We start from the raw sequence: 22,906 nt of genomic DNA on the forward strand, positions 1-22,906 counted from the left end.
AGAATGGGACAGCAGGGCGGGAGTGGCAGGTTGTGTGGGTGTTTGGTCTTATTTTTTTTTATTGGGTACATTGAGGTTATGGACTCCTAGGATAGACATCCACTTTTAATGCTTATTGATGATTTAACGGATACAAGTCTGTTAAGTTCAGACTGTGAAGTCTATTGAGTTAAGTGAGACATTTAAGGGGTTGTCCACTTTTAGACATTTTCATTCCCCTGGCTGCTGTCCCAGTGATCAGCCGTAATCTGTGGCGGAATTCGGCAACAAGTTTTCCTTACAACATCACAGCAGGGGAAATGAAGAATTATACAGTTCTCATTGAAATGAATAGGTGGTCCATGTTATATGTGGATGTGATGTGTCCTCCAAATTTAAAGAAGCTAAGGCTACTTTCACACTGGCGTTTTGGTTTCCGTTTGTGAAATCCGTTTCAGGGATCTCGCAAGCGGTCCAAAGGGGATCAGTTTTGCCCTAATGCATTCTGAATGGAAAAGGATCCGCTCAGAATGCATCAGTTTGGCTCCGTTCAGCCTCCATTCCGCTCTGGAGGCAGACACCATAACTCTGCCTGCAGCGTTTTGATGTCCGTCTGACGAAACTGAGCCAATGCAAGTGTCAAGTCCTGACACACTATGCAAGTCAATGGGGACGGATCTGTTTTCTATCACACAATATTGCACTTTAGAAAACTGATCCGTCCTCCATTGACGTTCAATGGTGTTTTGGCTATGTTACAGATAATACAAACTGATCCTTTCTGAACGGATGCAGACGGTTGTATTATCTGAACGGAAGCGTTTGTGCAGATCCATGCCACTTTGCTAGTTGATGAGAATCCTGAATGATAAACCCTCTCTAATTCTTCAGAATCTCCTAGTAGGTTGTTTGCAAATGTGTTTTTTTAATCTAGACCACCTCTCTAAGATGACCACTTTGCTTTTCTGTTTCAGGACCCGTGGGGGCGCAGCCCTTTTTTGTGGTGCCCAGACGGCCTGGCTATGGCACCATGGGGAAGCCCATCAAGCTGCTGGCCAACTGCTTTCAAGTGGAGATCCCAAAGATTGACGTCTACCTCTATGAGGTGGACATTAAGCCAGACAAGTGTCCCCGCAGAGTTAACAGGTAATCCTCACGGTCATGTTTTTAGACTGCCATTACATTGGATTCAAGCCCCACTCCTTACAGTGTGATGATGTCAGACGCAGACCTTCGCGTCATCACGCTGTAAGGAGTGTCATGTGACTGTACAGGAGTGTCCTCAGTAGCTGCTTCCAGGACCGCTGCAGTCAATCACAGGCCTCAGGAGTCACAAGATCAAGCCAAATGGACAGGGCAGCAGCACGGCTGGACCACAGACAAGCGCGAGAAGCATACCCACTACCGCTCGTTGGTTCAGAGACTAAGAAGTTGCGAAGGAGGAAGGGTAAGGAGAAGATTGGAGGAAGCAACATAAAAAGAACCAGTGATTTTTGTGTTACCCCTAAGCTTTCCTTTATTGCAGCGCGGGCCTTAACCCCTTTTTATACGTTTTGGCTTGAAAGAAGTGGGGACCTACTTCTTGAAAGAGACTGCAGCTAATATCAGCACGTAATCTAAAACACAAAACGTTTGTATACTGTTGTATAGCAACCTAGAGGTGTCTGTACATTATTGAGAAAAAGCTAGTATGCATTTCACCGATTGAGGAACCCCTTAGGACTATGCTAGGTACTGGTATTTAAGGTGTTTGTCAAAAGAGGCTTTCCGGAAGAAACTGAAGTGGGACCTTTAACCTCTTAAGGATGCAACCTAGTTTGGTAATTAAAATGGTTGTCCAGCCTTTGGGACTTTTTTTATTGTCTCAAGCATCTTGTTGTACATGTGGTTAGAAAATCCTATTCGCCTTGCTCTCCTCCACTCTGTACCAGCTCACTGGCTACATTCAGCAGTCTTGTGGTCCCTGGCCAGTAAAGTTTCTCAGGCCGTGGACCAGAAGATGACGTGTGTCACTGCATCCAATTATTGGCTTCAGTGGTGGCGTGTCCAAAAGTCGCTTGTGACCCAGCAGCCCTGTGCTGCTTCGGGACATGTCATTGGCTGCAGCAGCACACGTGATCCCATCTGTCTGAAGACCAGATAATTGTTGAACAGAGCCAGGGAGCAGGAACGGATCAGTGGGAGTAGGTGAGTATGACTCTTTTTCAACAGGTGCAGTGCACTGCTGGGAACAGTACAAGAATATCCCAAAGTACAGCAATTTTTTTTTCTTCTCCGCATCTCAAGATCTCAAAAACTATAACATTTATATTTTTCTGTCATATCCATGAAGGCTTGTTTTATGTGGGACAAGTTGTATTTTGTTAATACCACCATACCCACGTGAGAAAAAACACAATTCTACCATTATTTTTATTTTTACAGTGTTCACAGCATGGTAATGACATAACAACTTTATTCTGTGGGTCAGTACAATTATGGAGATACCAAATTTTTATGTTTGTTACTTTTACAAAATAAAATTGCTTTCTGTCACAACATTTCACACCGATAACTTTTTTTTTTTTTTTCTTGTCAGCTGAGCTGTGTGAGGTTTTTTTTTTTTGTCTTTTTTTTTTTTTTTTGCAGGACTTGCTGTAGTTTTTATTGATACAGTTTTCGGGTACGTGCAACTTTTTCATCCTTTGTTTTATTCTATTATTTTTTGGAGGCAAAGTGACCAAAAAAAGGCATCACTTCTTTGGGATTTTTTTTTACCATGTTCAGCATGAGTTTTAAATAATGGGATACTTTAATAGACCTTGTCTGAGATGTGGCGATAGCAATTTTTTTTTTTTTTTTTTTTAAATGTTATTAAATTGTTCACATTTTTTTTGTCACCTTTAAGGGATTGCTCACCCCCAGGGGGCCTTTTGGGCAGACCCCTCAAAGTGGCTGTACCTGCAGTGGGAATCATATGATCCCTGCCATTGGGTTCCAGCTTCTTTGCTCCCCAGCCACAGATCTCAGGTCTCCCTGTGTCAGCATCTGGTTTGGTGTGGTCATGTGGCCGCTGCAGCCATTGACTTGCCGCAGCAATGAAGCCCCCATGTGTCACATGACCCAGTGACATCAAGTAAGTATGATTCCTGTCACAGGGACTGGACCTGTGATGACTGCTTGTACTATATACTGTAATGCTTCTGTATTACAGTGTATAAAGAATTTACTATGTAGAGAAAGTTAATACCAGGCACTTACTAATGTATTGTCCATATAGCCTCCTTTGCGGGTTAGATTTATTTTTCCTTCACATTATACGCTATTTTTAGCCATGGTTACGACCACCCTGTAACCCATCAGGGGTGGCCATGTTTGCACACTATAGAAAAAAAGCACAAGCCTATATGTGTGCTTCTGCGGTCTCTGCCTTCGGAGAAGCTTGCACTTTTTCCTACAGTGTGCCAGCATGGCCACTGTTGCTGGATTGGAGGGTTGTGGCCACGGAAACGAGCAGTGTATAATGCCATGGAAAAATGAATCCAGCCAGCAAAGGAAGCAATATGCACAATCACAATACATTAGTAAGTGGCTTATATTAACTTCCTGTACATAATAAATGCCACTTGCTGAAGTGAGACAACCTATTTACGTAGGCTCTTAGCTGCCATGACAATCAATTGGCACTCCACATGGGGACACAGCTAGCCATCTCCCTCTGCTTAACTGCTCAGATGCAGCAGTTGATATTGAACACAGTATCTGAAGTGTTAAGTGAATGGAATTGGATTTATCACCTATTCTGGTCACAGCAGGTGGGTGCTAGCTGCATAACACTGCCAACACCCACAACATATGGAACAGACTAAGTTCCCGAGCCCACTCCATACACTACCTTCCGACCTTAGAGATACATGCACTGTGGATGTCGGGAAGGGGTTCATTCTGTGCCATGTATCCTCAGCATGAGCTCCCAAGTGACTGCACCGCAGACTGGTTTCAGTGTAAATTCATATTCTATATAATTGCACTTTTCTTGTTTGGCTGTTAACTGAGAATTTGATTTCATTTTTCTCCTCATTATTTTTACTCTATTTTCTCACCAGGGAGGTTGTTGATTCCATGGTCCAGCATTTCAAGGTCACCATATTTGGTGACCGTCGACCAGTGTATGATGGCAAAAGAAGCCTGTACACCGCCAACCCACTGCCCGTAGCATCTACTGGGGTGAGTCCTGTCTTATCATTGATCTGGGGTGTTAAACAAGTGGTTTGCCAATGGTCCATGAATTGGATTACTTGTTGTATGAAGAGGAAATACCTGGTACTCTTATGTAACGAGGTATCTCAACAAAGTCAAACAAGTCTGATCACCCATTGACTCATCCAGGTTATAGCTAGTGCATATTTATGACAGTATCTTGGCTGTGTCTCTGGATGTCCCAGCTCGTTCTGTCTTTTTGTTTTTGTGTCCACTTTGGTTGAACAGAAATCTACTTTTTCAATTTACAATATATAACACGATCACAAGCAATTTATGGGTAAATATGGAGTGAAAATAGCCTTAAGAATGCATATTTATAAAGAATTTGGCTTCATTTTTTTTTTTTTTCATCTATTTTTTTATGTTTATCTTTAGTATACAATTTTTCAGTTTTGTATGCTCTCATTTTCTCTACTCATATGTGTGCCATTTTTCTAATTTGCCACCTAATTTGGCATAAAACTCTGCTAGCTTTGCTGATGAAAAGCAGTTTTTTCGCCCTACAAGATGCACCTAGGTTTTAGAGGAGGACAACAAGAAAAAAACATTTCATTAGACCTCAGATCAGATCACCAATCAGACCCCCAATGTTAATAAGACTCTCAATCGGACCCCCAATGTTAATAAGACCTCAGCTAAGACTCCAATGTGAATGACTGACTGACTGACTGACTGACTCCCAATCAGACCTCAGATAAGAGCCCCATTCACACCTCAGATGAGACCCCCATGCCTCATATCAGCCCCCAGCCTCATATCCTCTAAAATAAAAATATCAACTTACCTCTCCTACTCCAGACACTGCCGCTCCTCATCTCCCAGGGCCCTCTTCTTTTTCCTGCCGTCGGCTGTGCTGTGACCTGACGAGCACAGCGTGAGGTCACTGAGCGTCCTCACGCTGTGCGCACTCACAGCGCAGCCGACGGCAGAGGACCAGAAAGTGGTGAGCACAGAGCTCAGGGAGCTCTGCATTCACTGCTTCCCGGTTCTCCAGTAATGGAAGCATTTATTAGTATTCGCCCCATAAGATGCAGTGACCTTTTTCTTCCACTTTGGGGGCAAAAAAGTGCGTCTTATGGGGACGAAAATCCGGTAGTTTGTTTCTAAAGTCTTCAGATTTTTGTGCTGTAAAGTGTTGAGATGGGACTTTTTAGTGAGTAATAATAGTATAATGCAGTTAGTTTACTGGTCTTTTTATATAATTTTTAATCCCAAATCTTATGTTTTTTATTGTTTAGGTGGACTTGGATGTAACATTACCAGGAGAAGGAGGGAAAGATCGTCCCTTCAAGGTCTCCATAAAATTTGTCTCTAGGATAAGCTGGCACCTGCTGCACGAAGTACTTACTGGGAGGTCCCTTCCAGAGCCATTGGAACTGGACAAGCCAATTAGCACCAACCCTGTCCATGCTGTTGATGTAGTGTTGCGGCATCTGCCATCCATGAAGTAGGTGGAGAGTTGGAAATGGATCAGTTTGGCTGTGACCTGGAAGATTGTCTGTCAATATTTTTTGAATTACCATAACTGTATGTTATATTTTTCATAGGAGGATTCAGTTCAGTCATGTCACTTATGGGGTTTTATAGCCCCAGTGTGCTGTTTTCTGGGAGTGAATGAGTGCGAAGGGCTTGTCTATATCATATCATGAATTACATGACATGTCAGTCAGCTATCAGCAGGGTTAGAGAATGCTTACACATTTTGGACTATAAATGGGTTGCATAGAGCAGAACTTTTGATGACCATTTATCCTTTCCATGAAATTCTGGAGAATTGCGGTGTGATGAGGAACATGACCCTCACATAGTGCTGAATGTAACTTATCATTCTACAGGACTGCCATCTTTGTAGTAGTTATTTGCCCTGGCCGATAGAGTTGAGGTCTACAGCAGTGGGTGATTTTCTTCTCCCATAATGTGGTATTATGGGAATATACTCGAAGCTGCGAAAGTGCTTTTAATAATAAAAGATTATTGTTTTTGATAGGTTGCAAATCTTTTATTGCACTTTTCTATTTTAGGTACACCCCTGTAGGACGTTCCTTCTTCTCGGCTCCCGAAGGCTATGACCACCCTCTGGGAGGGGGAAGAGAAGTCTGGTTTGGGTTTCATCAGTCTGTCAGACCTGCCATGTGGAAAATGATGCTTAATATAGATGGTAAGAAACAGCGACATGTATTTTGCTAAGGGGTTGTCCCATGAAAAATATTCTACATGTTCCAAACCAGCCTCTCAGTTATTTAATAAAAGTATATAGCGCTACCTGCTGTTTGTTCTTTCCCAAATTTCTCTGTTCTCCTCACGGAGGTGGTCGCTCATGCTCAGTTCTGCCCTTTAACAGCCACCACATTCTGTTAAAAGCTGTGACAGTTGCTGGGAGAGATCTACAGCAGAAAGGACACCCCGCCTGAGCTTCCAGCTTGACATTAATCAACATGCCTGGGGTGTTTAGGGAGGGGTAGTACCTCTGGTGGAGGGCAAGTCGTGCTCTTTTTACGGCAGCTCGTACACCTTTGGACCCCTCCTGACACTCAGCTCTCACCTGTGGCTCCTAGCAGCTGTAACATGGGCAGCGGCCACACCCCGGGCAACAGCTTCGACAGGCTGGCTAAACCAGGTTGAGAGTAGCCGTCGGGTCATTGACCTTCGGTAACAGAGGGATTTGTCTATCACAAGCACGTGAAGACAGAGTCTGGCGGAGTGAGCGGATGAGCGCTACTAAATAGGCAGTATCTGCAAGCGATGTGGTACGCTAAGAGCACGGCAAGACAGGAAAGATGCCCTGGTCAACCACTGCGCCCAGCCCATCTCATCTCCAACCGTCTCGACTTCTGTCCTGCCATTAGAGCAAGATGTAATCTGGGAAAAGACAGTGATGCTGACTCTGCACACCTCTCCCTCACTTAAATCCAATTCACGTGCAAGTCTTGACATCTCGACCAGTTCAAAGTCCTGTGGCGATAGGCAAGCGATGAAGCAGCAGGTGTAAAGTCATTGGGAGCTGTGGACGCGTACCTGCACACAGACTGCTCAGGTCTAATGATTGTCTCCATGCTGACGAAGCAACAGCTGGATTCGGCGTCTACCTGAGTGACTGAGCAGCCCTCTTTAGGATAACACTGCTCACCTCTGTAGTATGAGGAAGAGGCTAGAAAAGATGCCCTAAACTTCTCTTTTGCTTCTCTCAAAACCCTGCCCAGCTTACCGCGGCTGGAGAGAATCTCATTTCATGCGGCCAAAATACAAAACCCAAGATGAGACAAAAGGTATTACCACTTATTATTGGTACATGGAATGTATGTACGCTTCAAGACAACCCATTAGCAAATAGCCCAGAAAGAAGAACAGCTCTGGTAGCTAGTGCGCTTTCCAGGTTCGACATAGACATTGTGTGAAACTCGCTTAGCAAATGAAGGTCAACACACAGAAGCAGGAGGCGGTTATACATTCTTTTGGTCTGGACGTGGCAGTGACCAACGTTGTGAGTCTGGAGTTGACTTTGCAGTTAAAAATCATCTTGTTCGCCAACTTGCCAATCTTCCTAAGGGTGTAAATGATCGGTTCATGTCACTGCAACTTCCATTACTACGTGGAAAACAAGCTACGCTGATCAGTGCCTATGCACCCACAATGAGAAATCCAGATGAAGTAAAGGACAAGTTTTATAATGATCTCGATGCCCTACTTTCATCTGTGAAGCGCACTGTCAGATTGATTCTACTTGGTGATTTTAATGCGAGAGTGAGATCCGCCTGGGATGGCGTCATTGGCAAAAACGGAATCGGCATATGTAACAGCAAGGGTCTGTTACTATTGAAGACGTGCTGCTCATGTCTTGGTCATTACAAAAACCATCTTCCACCTACCTACTCGCAAAAAGACATCCTGGATGCACCCGCACTCTAAGCACTGGCATCTAATTGATTATGTCCTACTGCAGAGGAAAGACATACAGGATGTAAGAGTAACTAAGGGCATGCTGAGTGCTGACTGCTGGACTGACCATAGACTCATCATTTCTAAACTAAATTTCCACATCAAACCTAAGAAGTGGCCCCAGGGAAACATTGTTGTGATAAAGAAGATCAATGTCAATACATTGGTAAATCCCAATATCGCAGCCTCATTGGTAAAAGATCTTGAAAATCAACTCCCGAACCTGCAAGTGCAGGAAAGTGCTGATAAGGACTGGGAATGCTTCCAGAACATCTTGCATTGGTCTGCACTTAAGGCTCGGACCCAAATGCAGGAAACAGCGGTACTGGTTTGATGAAAGCAATGAGATATTAAGACCTTGCTAGCCGAAAAACATCGCCTTCACCGTGCTCATCAAAATGACCCGTCATCAACTGCAAAGAAAAATGCTTTTATCAACACTCGCAGGACTATACAGCGTAAACTCAGTAAGATTCAGGACTCCTGGCTGAGTGCCAAAGCAGAGGAAATTCAGAAGTTTGTTGATAGAAACGATACCAAACGTTTCTATGATGCCACCAGATCCCTGTATGGACCTCAGTCTTCAGGAAGCTCTCCTCTACTGGATTCGAATTGTATAACTCATCACTGAGAAAACTGATTCTACAGTGTTGGGCTGAACATTTCCACTCTGTGCTGAACCGCCCATCTACCATCAATAATGAGGCAATTGACATAATACCCCAGGTGGATATCAACTATAGCCTGGATGTCCCAGCATCAGAGGCTGAAACCTTACAGGCCATCAGTCAATTGTCCAGCGGTAAGGCGCCAGGATCTGATGGAAGTCTATGAGGCTAGTGGTGCGGTGCCTGTTGAAAAACTCACCCAATTTTTCCAGTCTTTCCGGAATCAAGGTTCCATACCTCAGGAACTGAAAGACGCGTCCATCGTATACCTTTATAAGAGGAAAGGAAATATACAAATCTGCGATAATTATAGAGGAATATCACTTTTATCAATTGCAGGCAAGATCTTAACACGAATGTTGCTAAATCGTCTGATTGATCATCTGGAACGGGGTCTGCTACCTGAGACAGTGTGGTTTTCGCAAAGAGCGTGGCACGGTAGACATGATATTTGCAGCTCGACAGCTTAAGGAGAAATGTCAGGAGCAAAATCGTGAACTATACACCACCTTTATAGATCTTACCAAGGTTTTTGACACCGTCACAAAGGCTTATGGCGCATTATGTCGAAGTTTGGATGCCCAGACAGATTCATCCTGATGGTACGGCAATTCCATGATGGTATGGCGGCTCGGGTTATGAGCAATGGTGAATCTTCAGAGGCCTTCCTTGTCACAAATGGCATGAAACAAGGGTGCGTGCTCGCACCAACCCTGTTCAGCATAATGTTTTCAGCCATGCTGTCAGATGCCTTTCAGAACAGTTCACTGGGAATCAATCTGAGGTATAGAACCGATGGGAAACCGTTCAACTTACGAAGACTCCAGGCTATCACTAAGGTAAAAGAGACTGTGCTTCGTGAGTTTCTTTTTGCTGACTATTGTGTCCTTAATGCGGAATCACAGCAGGAAATGCAAGCCAGTATGTGACAACTTTGGCCTCATCATTAACGCGAAGAAAACAGAAGTGATGTACCAGCCAGCTCCGAAATCCCAATATCAAGAATTTACCTTTACAGTAAAAGGACAGAAGCTGCATGCAGTGGGCCAATATATGTTTCTTGGCAGTACCCTCTCCTGTGCAGTGACAATTGACATCGAGGTCAATTGCAGAATTGCAAAGGCAAGTTCTGCATTCGGGAGACTGCGGACCATTGCATAGCTTAAAGTCTACCAGGCTGTAGTCTTAACCACCCTAATGTATGCTAGTGAGACCTGGACAGTATACAGAGGACATGCTAGACAGCTGAACCACTTTCACATGACTTGCCTCCGTAGAATCATGAGGATCCAATGGCAGGATAAGTTGCCAGATACAGAAGTCCTCTCCAGAGCAGGCTTACCATCAGCTTACACCTTATTGATGAAAGCCCAAATGCGCTGGGCAGGCCACGTCATAAGGATGCCAGACCATCGCATCCCTTGACAGATCTTCCATGGTGAGCTGTCCAAGGGTAAGCGATCGCATGGGGGGCAAAAGAAGCAATACAAAGATACACTGAAAGCCTCTCTCAAGTCCCTGAACAGCAACATCACCTCATGGGAATCTCTGGCGCATGATCGTTAACAACAATCTAAGGCTACATGCACACGACCGTATGTGTTTTGTGGTCCGCAAATTGTGGATCCTTTGTAAAAATGCGTAAAACGGACAAGAATAGGACATGTTCTATTTATTTATTTTTTTGCGGGGCTGCGGAACGGACATACTGATGCGGACAGCACACGGTTGAAATGAATGGGTCCGCATCCTATCCGCAAAAAAAAAATGGAACGGACACTGAAACAAAATACGTTTGTGTGCATGAGCCCTAACAGAGTAATTGGAGCAATGAATGGGAAGATCTCTGAATCCTTGTTGGGTACATGGCTGGTTATAGCTTTCTCAGAAAGAGATTGTTCTATACCAGTGATGCCCAACCTACGGCTTGCGGGCCAAATGCGGCCCGCGAAGCCATGTCATGCGGCCCGCACAGTGACCTGGACTTTATCAGCGCAGGGAGCGCTGCGAACGGCACAGGCAGCAAAGCTATGCTGCCTGTGCCTGCAATCTCCCCGCCCAGCCCCGCATGCACTGTCTTCCTGGCCTCTGCCAGTGCGCCTGTGCGAGATTACGGCGCTTCTTTTCAATTTCACAAAGGAAAGTGCAGTGAATAAATTAGCTAGGAAGCGGCTCTGGGTGGGGGGGGGGGATATCTGTGGATGACACTAAGGGGGGATTATCTGTGGATGACACTGAGGGGGGGGGGAATATCTGTGGATGACACTGAGGGGGGAATATCTGTGGATGACACTGGGGGGGAATATCTGTGGATGACACTGAGGGGGGGGAATATCTGTGGATGACACTGGGGGGGAATATCTGTGGATGACACTGGGGGGGGAATATCTGTTGATGACACTGAGGGGGGGGATATCTGTGGATGACACTGAGGGGGGGGGGATATCTGTGGATGACACTGAGGGGGGGGGGGGAATATCTGTGGATGACACTGAGGGGGGGGGGAATATCTGTGGATGACACTGAGGGGGGGGGATATCTGTGGATGACACTGAGGGGGGGATATCTGTGGATGACACTGAGGGGGGGATATCTGTGGATGACACTGAGGGGGGGGGATATCTGTGGATGACACTGAGGGGGGGGGATATCTGTGGATGACACTGAGGGGGGGGGATATCTGTGGATGACACTGGGGGGGGGGGATATCTGTGGATGACACTGAGGGGGGGGGATATCTGTGGATGACACTGAGGGGGGGGGATATCTGTGGATGACACGGGGGGGGATATCTGTGGATGACACGGGGGGGGGGGGGATATCTGTGGATGACACGGGGGGGGGGGATCTGTGGATGACACTGAGGGGGGGGGATATGTGGATGACACTGAGGGGGGGGATCTGTGGATGACACTGAGGGGGGGGATCTGTGGATGACACTGAGGGGGGGGGGATATGTGGATGACACTGAGGGGGGGGGATATCTGTGGATGACACTGAGGGGGGGGGGATATCTGTGGATGACACTGAGGGGGGGGGGGAATATCTGTGGATGACACTGAGGGGGGGGGGGAATATCTGTGGATGACACTGAGGGGGGGGGAATATCTGTGGATGACACTGAGGGGGGGATATCTGTGGATGACACTGAGGGGGGGGGGATATCTGTGGATGACACTGAGGGGGGGGGATATCTGTGGATGACACTGAGGGGGGGGGATATGTGTGGATGACACTGAGGGGGGGGGATATCTGTGGATGACACTGAGGGGGGGGGATATCTGTGGATGACACGGGGGGGGGATATCTGTGGATGACACGGGGGGGGGGGGATCTGTGGATGACACTGAGGGGGGGGATCTGTGGATGACACTGAGGGGGGGGATCTGTGGATGACACTGAGGGGGGGGGGGATATGTGGATGACACTGAGGGGGGGGGGATCTGTGGATGACACTGAGGGGGGGGGATATCTGTGGATGACACTGAGGGGGGGGGATATCTGTGGATGACACTGAGGGGGGGGGATATCTGTGGATGACACTGAGGGGGGGGGATATCTGTGGATGACACGGGGGGGGGATATCTGTGGATGACACGGGGGGGGGGGGATCTGTGGATGACACTGAGGGGGGGGATCTGTGGATGACACTGAGGGGGGGGGGATATGTGGATGACACTGAGGGGGGGGGATATCTGTGGATGACACTGAGGGGGGGGGGATATCTGTGGATGACACTGAGGGGGGGGGGGAATATCTGTGGATGACACTGAGGGGGGGGGGGGGAATATCTGTGGATGACACTGAGGGGGGGGGAATATCTGTGGATGACACTGAGGGGGGGATATCTGTGGATGACACTGAGGGGGGGGGGATATCTGTGGATGACACTGAGGGGGGGGGATATCTGTGGATGACACTGAGGGGGGGGGATATCTGTGGATGACACTGAGGGGGGGGATATCTGTGGATGACACGGGGGGGGGATATCTGTGGATGACACGGGGGGGGGGGGGATCTGTGGATGACACTGAGGGGGGGGATATGTGGATGACACTGAGGGGGGGGATCTGTGGATGACACTGAGGGGGGGGATCTGTGGATGACACTGAGGGGGGGGGGGATATGTGGATGACACTGAGGGGGGGGGGATCTGTGGATGACACTGAGGGGGGGGGGATCTGTGGATGACACTGAGGGGAAGGATCTGTGGATGACACTGAGGGGAAGGATCTGTGGATGACACTGAGGGGAAGGATCTGTGGATGACACTGAGGGGGATCTAGGGAGGGGTGTGGGGATGTTGGGGTGGAAGCTCTGGAAGGGGTGGGTCCGATAGGTATGTGGGGGTGGGAGATTGGCGGGCACTGGAGCGATAGAGCGCCCTGCTGTAAGAGAAGCCGGCGGGAGATGAAAGGAGGAGGGGCCAGCTCCTGGTGGTGTCGGGCACACGGCGCAAGCATGGCGGTGGAGGATCTGACTGAAGCCTAAAGACCAGACATCAAGGTAGACCTGCAGAAGAAGGTGACAGCGCAGCATGTGATGTGTACATGTGTGTAATGTATGTAGTGCAGTGTGTGATCATCACATACTGCACTACATACATTACACACATGTATACATCACATGCCCCCTCACAGTAATAATGCCAAGATATGTGCCCTCTTCACAGACTTAATGCTCACACATGCCCCCTCACAGTAGTTATGCCCTGATATGTGCCCTCCTCACAGTAGTTATGCCCTGATATGTGCCCTCCTCACAGTAGTTATGCCCAGATATGTGCCCCCTCACAGTAGTTATTCCCAGATATGTGCCCTCTTCACAGATGTAATGCTCGCACATGCCCCCTCACAGTAGTTATGCCCTGATATGTGCCCCCTCACAGTAGTAATGCTCACACGTGCCCCCTCACAGCGTTTGCATTTCTTTCTGGCAAAGCTACCTGGTTCCGGCCCGTGAAATTTATACCAAGTCTAGTGCGGCCCTCAGACGAAAAATGGTTGGGCACCACTGTTCTATACTATATGATGTCTGATTTTCATTTTTTACACTAATCATGGGATAACTTGTTTAATTATAGGGTAGCTTTTAGAAGACATAAGAGATTTTTAAGTGCCAATTTGTACCCAAGCTAAATAATTTCAAGGGTCTATTTATACAATTGCAGTACTTTTTGTAGGTTTTCTATAGTATGAAGATTTTGCCTTGGCATTGATGTAGGCAACTCTTGGATACACCAGGCATGAATATACAGTGCCTTGAAAAGGTTTTCACACCCCTGAACCTTTCCGCATTTTTTCACAAATTTAAATGTATTTTAGACCCACAAATTTAAATGTGTTTTTATTCGGATTTTATGCGACAGATCAACACAAAGAAGCAAGTATGTGTGAAGTGAAAAGAAAATTATACATGGTTTTCAAAATGTTTAATAAATAAAAATCTGGAAAGTGTGGCGTGCATTTGTATTCAGCCCCCTGTACTCTGATACCCCTAAATAAAATCTAGTGTGACCAATTACCTTCAGAAGTTACCTAACTAGTAAATAGAGTCCACCTGTGTGTAATTTATTCTCAGTGTAAGGGCTTATGTGCACAACCGTATGTATTTTGCGGTCCGCAAAAACGGGTCCGCAAAAAATACAGATGACGTCCATGTGCATTCCGTATTTTGTGGAACGGAAAAGCTGGCCCCTAATAGAACAGTACTATTCTTGTCCGTAATGCGGACGATAATAGGACATGTTCTATTTTTTTGCTGAACGGAAATACTGACATACGGAATGCACACTGAGTAGCATCCGTGTTTTTTTTTGCAGACCCATTGAAATAAATGGTTCCGCATATGGTACAGAAAGGTCACGAGAAGAAAATACGTTTGTGTGCATGAGCCCTAACTGCAGCTGTTCTGTGAAGGCCTCCGAGGTTTGTTAGCAAACAGCATCATGAAAACAAGGAACACACCAGATAGGTCAGGGATAAAGTTGTGGAGAAGTGTAAAGCAGGGTTAGGTTATAAAAAATAAAAATACCAAGCTCTGAACATCTCATGGAGCACTGTCCAATCCATCATCCGAAAACAAAAGAAGTATGTTACAACTGTGAACCTACCAAAACATGGCCGTCCACCTAAACTGACAGCCCAGGCAAGTAGAGCACTAATTAGTGAAGCAGCCAAGAGTCCCATGGACACTCTGGAGAAGCTGCAGAGAACCACAGCTAAGGTGGGAGAATCTGTCCACAGGACAACTATTAGTCATGTACTTCATAAATCCGGCCTTTATGGAAGAGTGGCAAGAGGAAAGCAGTTTGTGAAAGCAAGCCATAAGAAGTCGTGGAAGAAGGTGCTCTGGTCAGATGAGATCAAGGTTGAATATTTTGGCCTAAATGCAAAACGCTATGTCTGACGGAAAACTAACACAGTATATCACCCTGAACACACCATCCCCACTGTGAAACATGGTGGCAGCATCGTGCTGTGGGGATGCTTTTCTTCAGCAGGGATAAGGCAGCTGGTCAGAGTTGATGGGAAGATGGATGGACCTAAATACAGGGCAATCCCAGAAAAAACCTGGTAGAGGCTGCAGAAGACTTGGGACTGGGGCGGAGGCTCACCTTCCAGCAGGACAACTACCCTAAGCATATTGCCAGAGCTACAATGGAATGGTTTAGATCAAAGCATATTCATGTGTTAGAATGGCCCAGTCAAAGTCCAGACCTAAATCCCATTGAGAATCTATGACAAGACTTGAAAATTGCTGCTCACAGACTCTCTCCATCCAATTTGACTGAGCTTGAGGTAGTTTGCAAAGAAGAATGAGCAAAAATTTCAGCCTGTAGATTTTGCAAAGCTGGTAGAGAGATACCACAAAAGACCTGCTGTTGTAATTGTAGGACCACCTTTCGCTGCAAAGGTATTGATTTGGGGGGGCTGAATACAAATGCACTCCACATCTTTGAGATTTCTATTTATTAAAAATTTTGAAAACCATGTTTTGTTTTATTTTCACTTCAGACATACTTGCTACTTTGTGTTGGTCTATCGGATATAATCCCAGTAAAATGCAGTACATTTAAGTTTGTGGGTGTAACGTGAAAATAAAATGTGGAAAAGTTCAAGGGGTATAAATACTTTTTCAAGGCACTGTATGTCACTATTGCCCCTTTGCTCTAACAAATCGCACAGCTAGTAACTTTGTAGTACATTGCATCACCCTAGTATTCCTGCCAAAGTTATAGGACTGTAGATTTTCCTAGTTACCGAGGACCTGTCGGCGTTCCTGACATGTCTAGTTTAGTAAATACTTGTACTCCCCATTGAATAATTATTATCGAGCACCATTTCACATAATTCTGCACTGTGCTATTCCTGATATTCCTCCTAGAAAATTAAGAATAAATTGACAACTGGGCACAATCAGTTGGGGTTGTGTGTCCAATTACAATGCCAGGCTCTATAGGGACACGATTATTTAACGAGATAAATGGTAACACCCAGTTGTTAATTTATCCATACATTTATAAGAGGAACGGGATAACACAGAGTTCTAAAGGGCTCTTTACACAGGCCGAGAATCACATAGATCATCGCTAACAACCGTTCATAGGAACGCTTGTTAGTGATGATCTGGCAGTGTAAATGTTAGCAAACCGCTCGTTCATTGGGTAATTGGATCGTTTGTGCGAACACAAAAATCCTCGTTTTTCCGACAGCAGATCGTGCTGTCTAAACATGATCTGCTGCCAGGAAACGGGTCGTTATGTGGAAGAGTGATGGCATTAGTGATCGCTCCTCACCATCTCTGGAGGAGATCGCTGCATGTGAATGTACACTGCTCGTTTCCATGGTTAAAACCACCCTGCAATCCAGTAGTGGTGGCTGTGCTTGTACACTATAAGAAAAAGTTCTGGCCTGCGCGCACTGCAGTGGTCCCGGCCACCTATAATGTGCAAGCACAGCCACCCCTGCTGGACTGCAGGGTGGTTGTTACCATGGAAACAAGTAGTGTATAATGTGAGGGAAAAATGTATCCAGATAAAGTAAATGTAATAGAGGCTCACCCACCTGTAGGTGTGCATAGGTGCTCTTGTCGCGTTTGACCCACCCAGTCCAAAGGTAAATAAATAAATTGGAATAAAATATAGCGACAGGCACTCAACTAATGGTACCATTCAGTCGAGGTATAAATTGTGGGGTATTAAAACTCAAGTTTAATTAAAAAATAGTAAGACAAGCCAGTTGCAAATGATCAATAAACGTATACATATATGCCACTCTGTATACTTGCACACAAATAAAGAGTGAGTGCACACAAAATAAAATAAAATGACGCAATAAGCAGACAAGTCCAGTGATTAATGTCTCATCCAAATGGCCCCCTCTAATGCTGAGGTTTACATATAGATGAGGGCTGGTGTGTAGTATGGCCTCTCAATCTATAGCTTCCTCGGTTTTGTATACGATATATTACCTGGGGTATAGATACTCCCCAGAGGTTATATCTGATTGAGATGACAGAAAGGATATTCTCAGTTCAGTATGCTGTAATAAAAGGTATTATATCCTACAGACAGCTTGATAACTGTTCTGTTTGCATTTGTTAATATTATCTAGGGCTATCTTTGTTTCATTGATAGCCGTTCGTTCCTATATAAGGGGATACCATCAGTGCACTGATATGAATAATGGTTAATGTTGCAGATTATCTGTTGTTAGTAAATACTCAATAGTCAGCTTGCATCTCCTTTTGCTTAGTTGGGTCAATTAAGTCTCATATCAACGAGCTGTAAGTGCATATGTTCATTCAAACATGAGCTGGCAACTGTAAAATACCTTGTAAGTTGGTATTCGTTTTCAGTCCGTACCTCCGCTACTACGTGGCGTCCCACGGAGCGGTCGGTACCTGACCTTTTGTTACCTCCTTCCTGTAGATGACTCCGGCTGTAGTGCTTCACCGTTCAGTTACACTGGATATAGCTTTTTGACTGTGATACCTCCAGTGGTCCTGGAGATGACAGTTCGGCGTCGGTTTCCGGCTGCTCGGTCGAGTCTTAGGTATCGGAGGCAATGCAGAAGTTCACATAGAGAGAAGCGCTTCTTCCAACTAGGTGCGGGGCACTTTTTCATGTCCATGGATGTCTAGAGTGGGTCCTGGGATATGAGAATCAAACATACGCGTTTTGGAGTGTATACTCACTCCTTCATCAGTGGTTACTTATCCCACCACGCCTTGCCCACTCTTTTGATTAATCACCTGGGACATTGTGTGTTCCCAATATCCGTACTGGATTGCCTTCTGCTTCCTAAATGATTCATTATTGTCTATTGTCCATACTGAACAATTTCTTAAAAAATCCTCTATAGGGAATGCAGTTCGCAATGAGTAGCAACCTTATGCAGAAAACTGCATTTTTGATGCGTTTTCTATGCCTTTTTTTCATTTTTGAGTATATAATCCCTTGTTTTTTCTTGCTGATTAGATATTTCCCCAGACAAGATTTTTCTCTCAAGCGAGAGGGCCATTTAGAGAGCCCTTATACTATTATTCGTATTGTGCGACTTTAATACAATGTATTATTGTCACGGATGTTGTAGGGGAGAACACCAAAAGACAACAAGAAGGAAGGGAAAAAACACTAGGCCTCACCGCTAGGGAAGGAAAAGGGTCACCACCTATAAAACCCTGCTCCTGTCCCTAACTCCTATCCGTATGGGCACCTCTCGATGGTAGAAATGCCCATACACAGGAACCTAGAAAACCCTGGTGGCCCTCAGATGCCCTAATAGTAATGACAGGGCAGAGACAACCCGCTCCTTCCCTGGTGAAGGAACCAGCGTCTCGCTGAGGCCTAGTAAACAACAAAGGTTGGGGGGAATACATAACACAACAAGCAGAACACTTAACTTCTGAGGCTGATGGATGATGGACGAACAGGACTTCACCACGAACCACACTCCCGCTCTTCCAAAAACCAAATGAAGCTATCCAGAGCAAGGAGTGATGGGTAAAATCAGACTAAATAGGGGGAGGTGAAGGTCACATGATCCACACCTGAACAGGGGGTGTGGACATACCAGCAACACACAGACAAAGTGAAACCAAAAGAGGCTGTCAGATAACTAATGTGCAGATATTCTTTCAGACCTTCTTAAACCTGTCACTGGCGTGACAGTACCCCCCCTTCTACGGGTGACCACCGGGCACCCATGACCGACCTTATCAGGATGAGCTCTGTGGAATGCTCTCACCAGACGGCTAGCATTAACATCGGTCGCTGGAACCCACATCCTCTCCTCTGGTCCGTACCCTATCCAATGAACGAGTTACTGGAGGGATCTTCGGAGAACTCGGGAGTCCACAATCCTGCTTATCTGAAATTCGAAATTGCCGTCCACCATGACAGGAGCAGGAGGTAAGGAGGACGGTTCAACAGGTTCAACACATTTCTTTAATAACGATTTATGAAATACGTTATGGATTTTCAATGCCTGAGGAAGTTCAAGACGGAAGGCTACAGGGTTAACAATGGCAGTGATCTTATATCGACCAATAAATCTTGGTCCCAACTTCCAAGAAGGTACCTTACGTTTAATGTTTCTTGTAGACAGCCACACAGAATCACCCACTCTCAGGTCCGGACCACTCATACGTCTTCTGTCAGCCGCACGTTTATACGTCTTGCCCATCTTTTCCAGGTTATTTTGGATTTTCCGCCAAATAGAAGACAAAGAAGAGGAAAATCGTTCCTCCTCAGGAATGCCGGAATTATGAGCACCAGAAAATGTACCAAACTGTGGATGGAACACATATGCCCCAAAAAACGTCGACTTATCAGTGGATTCCTGTCTACGGTTATTTATAGCAAACTCGGCTAACGACAAAAATGAAGACCCCTGTTCCTGATTCTCTGAAACAAAACGTCTCAAGTAAGTCTCCAGATTCTGATTAGTGCGCTCCATCTGTCCATTCGACTGAGGATGAAAAGCCGAAGAGAAGGACAATTGTACACCCAGACGAGTACAGAACGCTCTCCAGAATCTGGAAACAAACTGAGTCCCTCTATCAGACCCCACATCAGAGGGAATGCCATGTAGTTTCACGATGTTGTCGACAAACACCTGCGCAAGAGTTTTAGCATTGGGTAGACTAGGTAATGCAATAAAGTGTGCCATTTTACTAAAACGATCGACAACCACCAGAATCACGGTCTTTCCCGAATAATTCTGTAAATCAGTGATAAAATCCATGGACAAATGGGTCCAAGGTCTGGATGGGATGGGCAATGGCAGCAGAGATCCAAAAGGTCGAGTATTTGTCACCTTAGCACGTGCACAGGTACCACAGGCTGACACATAGTCCTCAATACACTTACGCAACCCCGGCCACCAGAATCTGCGAGAGATGAGATCTACAGTCTGTCTGCTCCCAGGGTGCCCAGCAAGCACCGTACAGTGATGTTCCTCAAACACCTTGTGACGTAATTCGGAGGGAATAAACAATTTTCCCTGAGGACAAGAGTCCGGAGCATCCTCCTGTGCCTCCAACACCCTGGCCTCGAGATCAGGATAAATAGCGGATATAACTACCCCTTCCGATAAAATGGGACTAGGGTCATTAGACTCACCCCTTCTGACAAAGCATCCGCCTTGACGTTCTTAACCCCAGGGCGATAAGTGACGATGAAGTTAAATCTGGGGAAAAACAATGACCATCTGGCCTGCCTTGGGTTCAGTCGCTTAGCCGACTTCAAGTAGGCCAGATTCTTGTGATCTGTAATTACCGTAATAGGATGAATTGCTCCTTCCAACCAATGCCGCCATTCCACGAATGCCAACTTAATTAATGGCCAGCAATTCCCTATTCCCCACATCATAATTCCTTTCAGCATTCGAGAGTTTTTTTAGAAAAAAATGCACATGGGCGCCATTTACTGGGTGAAGGACCCTGCGACAATATTGCTCCTACCCCAACCTCAGATCGGTCAACCTCAACAATTAATGGCTGAGACACGTCCGGTTGCACCAGAATAGGGGCCGAAGCAAAACATTCTTTCACAGCAGAAAAGGCCTGTAATGCCGCATCAGACCAGATAGAAATATCAGCACCCTTCCTAGTCATGTCTGTTAAAGGTTTAACCACCGATGAATAGTTCAAGATAAATTTACGGTAGTAGTTGGTAAACCCCAAAAACCGCATAAGCGCTTTCAGATTTTCGGGTCGATCCCAGTCTAACACTGCACCGACCTTCTCGGGATCCATACGAAAACTTGAGGATGAGAGCAGGTAACCCAGAAATTGCACTTCCTGTACAGCAAATACACACTTTTCAATCTTAGCATACAACTTATTCTCTCTTAGGATCTGTAACACCTGTCTCACATGATCCTGATGAGTCTCCATATTAGGCAAATAAATTAGTATGTCATCAAGGTATACAACGACAAACCTCCCCACCAGATGATGAAAAATGTCATTGACAAAGTGTTGAAAAACCGCCCGCAGGAGCATTGGTTAACCCAAAGGGCATGACCAGTTTTTCAAAATGACCCTCAGGGGTATTAAATGCGGTCTTCCACTCATCCCCCTCCTTGTTCCTTACCAGATTATTTGCCCCCCTCAGATCCAATTTAGAGAACACCTTGGCACCGACAATCTGACTAAACAAATCCAGAATAAAAGGAAGGGGGTAAGGATCACGGACGGTAATACGATTGAGCTCACGGAAGTCCAGACATGGTCTCAGGGTACCATCCTTTTTCTTTACAAAGAAAAACCCAGCAGTCACTGGGGACTTGGATGGTCTAATATGTCCCTTTGCCAAACTCTCGGTGACATATTCTCGCATAGTCTTTCTTTCGTGTTCCGAAAGATTATACAACCGAGATTTGGGCAATTTAGCTCCGGGAATAAGATTGACAAAGTCATACTCCCGGCGTAGAGGCAACTCCTGATTACTACTCTCAGAGAAAACATCAGAAAATTCTGAAATGAACGAGGGTAAATTTTTAGTGGTAACCATAGAGAACGATGCAATAAGACAGTTGTCCATGCAAAAATCACTCCAATCGAGAATCTGTCTCGCTTGCCAATTGATGTTAGGGTTATGTTTGCTTAACCATGTTAAGCCCAACACCAACGGAGCAGGCAGACCCTCCAACACAGATTCCTGATGCATATCACCCACTCTTAAATGAATGTCATTCACTACCTGCGACAGGCATTTTTGGGCGAGAGGTGCTGAGTCAATTGCAAAGACAGAAATACTATTCTCTAATGCATTAGTAGTCAACCCGTGAATGCGTACAAACTGTCCATCAATCAAGTTAACTCCTGCCCCACTGTCGATAAATGCTTTGATTTTCACCGTTTTGGATTCTAGCGCCACCTCGCCAGACAGGAGAAAACGGGTACTACCAGTAAAAGACAAAAGTAGGTTTTCTTGCTCCCCACCCATACTAGCAATAGTAATTTGGGAAATACATTTTTTTTTCTTTTTGTTTACACCTTGATGCTGCAAGTACGGACAAATATTCACCAAATGTCCCTTCTTGCCACAACAAAAGCAGACTCCTTTCACATGACCCAAGCTTTTGCCAATAGTTCCAGGAGTAGCTCCCCCTAACTGCATAGGCTCATCACAAGGCACAACCACCCTTGTCTCTCCACCATAAGTGTCAAAGGAAGCAGTACCCTTATTGGACAGTACGTCCTGAAGGTGAGGACCCCTAGATCTCTCCCTCAGGCGTCTATCAAGACGTACAGCAAGAGACATAGCTGCTTCCAATGACTCAGGATTTTCATGAAAAGCCAATGCGTCCTGCAGTCTCTCAGAGAGACCTTGGCAGAATTGGCTACGGAGAGCAGAATCGTTCCACTCTGTATCCGTAGCCCATCTCCTAAATTCTGAGCAATAGGTCTCCGCAGAACGTTCTCCCTGCCGCAAACCCCGTAACTTGGTCTCGGCCTGGGAGATCCGATCCGGGTCATCATAGATAAGACCCAAGGCTCTAAGAATTCATCTACCGACCGGAGGGACGGTGATCCGGTCGGCAAAAGATTGGGCGTCCTCTTTTAGCAAT

General features: G+C 45.8%; 1 protein-coding gene across 1 annotated transcript in view; it reads left to right on the plus strand.

Moving 5' to 3' along the window:
* Positions 1-22,906, plus strand: part of LOC120995285 (protein argonaute-3) — a 144,880-nt gene that overhangs the window by 40,003 nt on the left and 81,971 nt on the right. Inside the window, exons 2-5 of the mRNA XM_040424385.1 lie at positions 954-1,125; positions 4,065-4,185; positions 5,460-5,668; positions 6,243-6,379. Coding sequence (XP_040280319.1) covers positions 954-1,125; positions 4,065-4,185; positions 5,460-5,668; positions 6,243-6,379 — 639 coding nt within the window. The remainder of the gene's footprint in view (positions 1-953; positions 1,126-4,064; positions 4,186-5,459; positions 5,669-6,242; positions 6,380-22,906) is intronic.

This window comes from Bufo bufo, chromosome 3 (genome assembly GCF_905171765.1).
Source record: "Bufo bufo chromosome 3, aBufBuf1.1, whole genome shotgun sequence".
In the NCBI taxonomy this organism is placed as follows: Eukaryota; Metazoa; Chordata; class Amphibia; order Anura; family Bufonidae; genus Bufo; species Bufo bufo.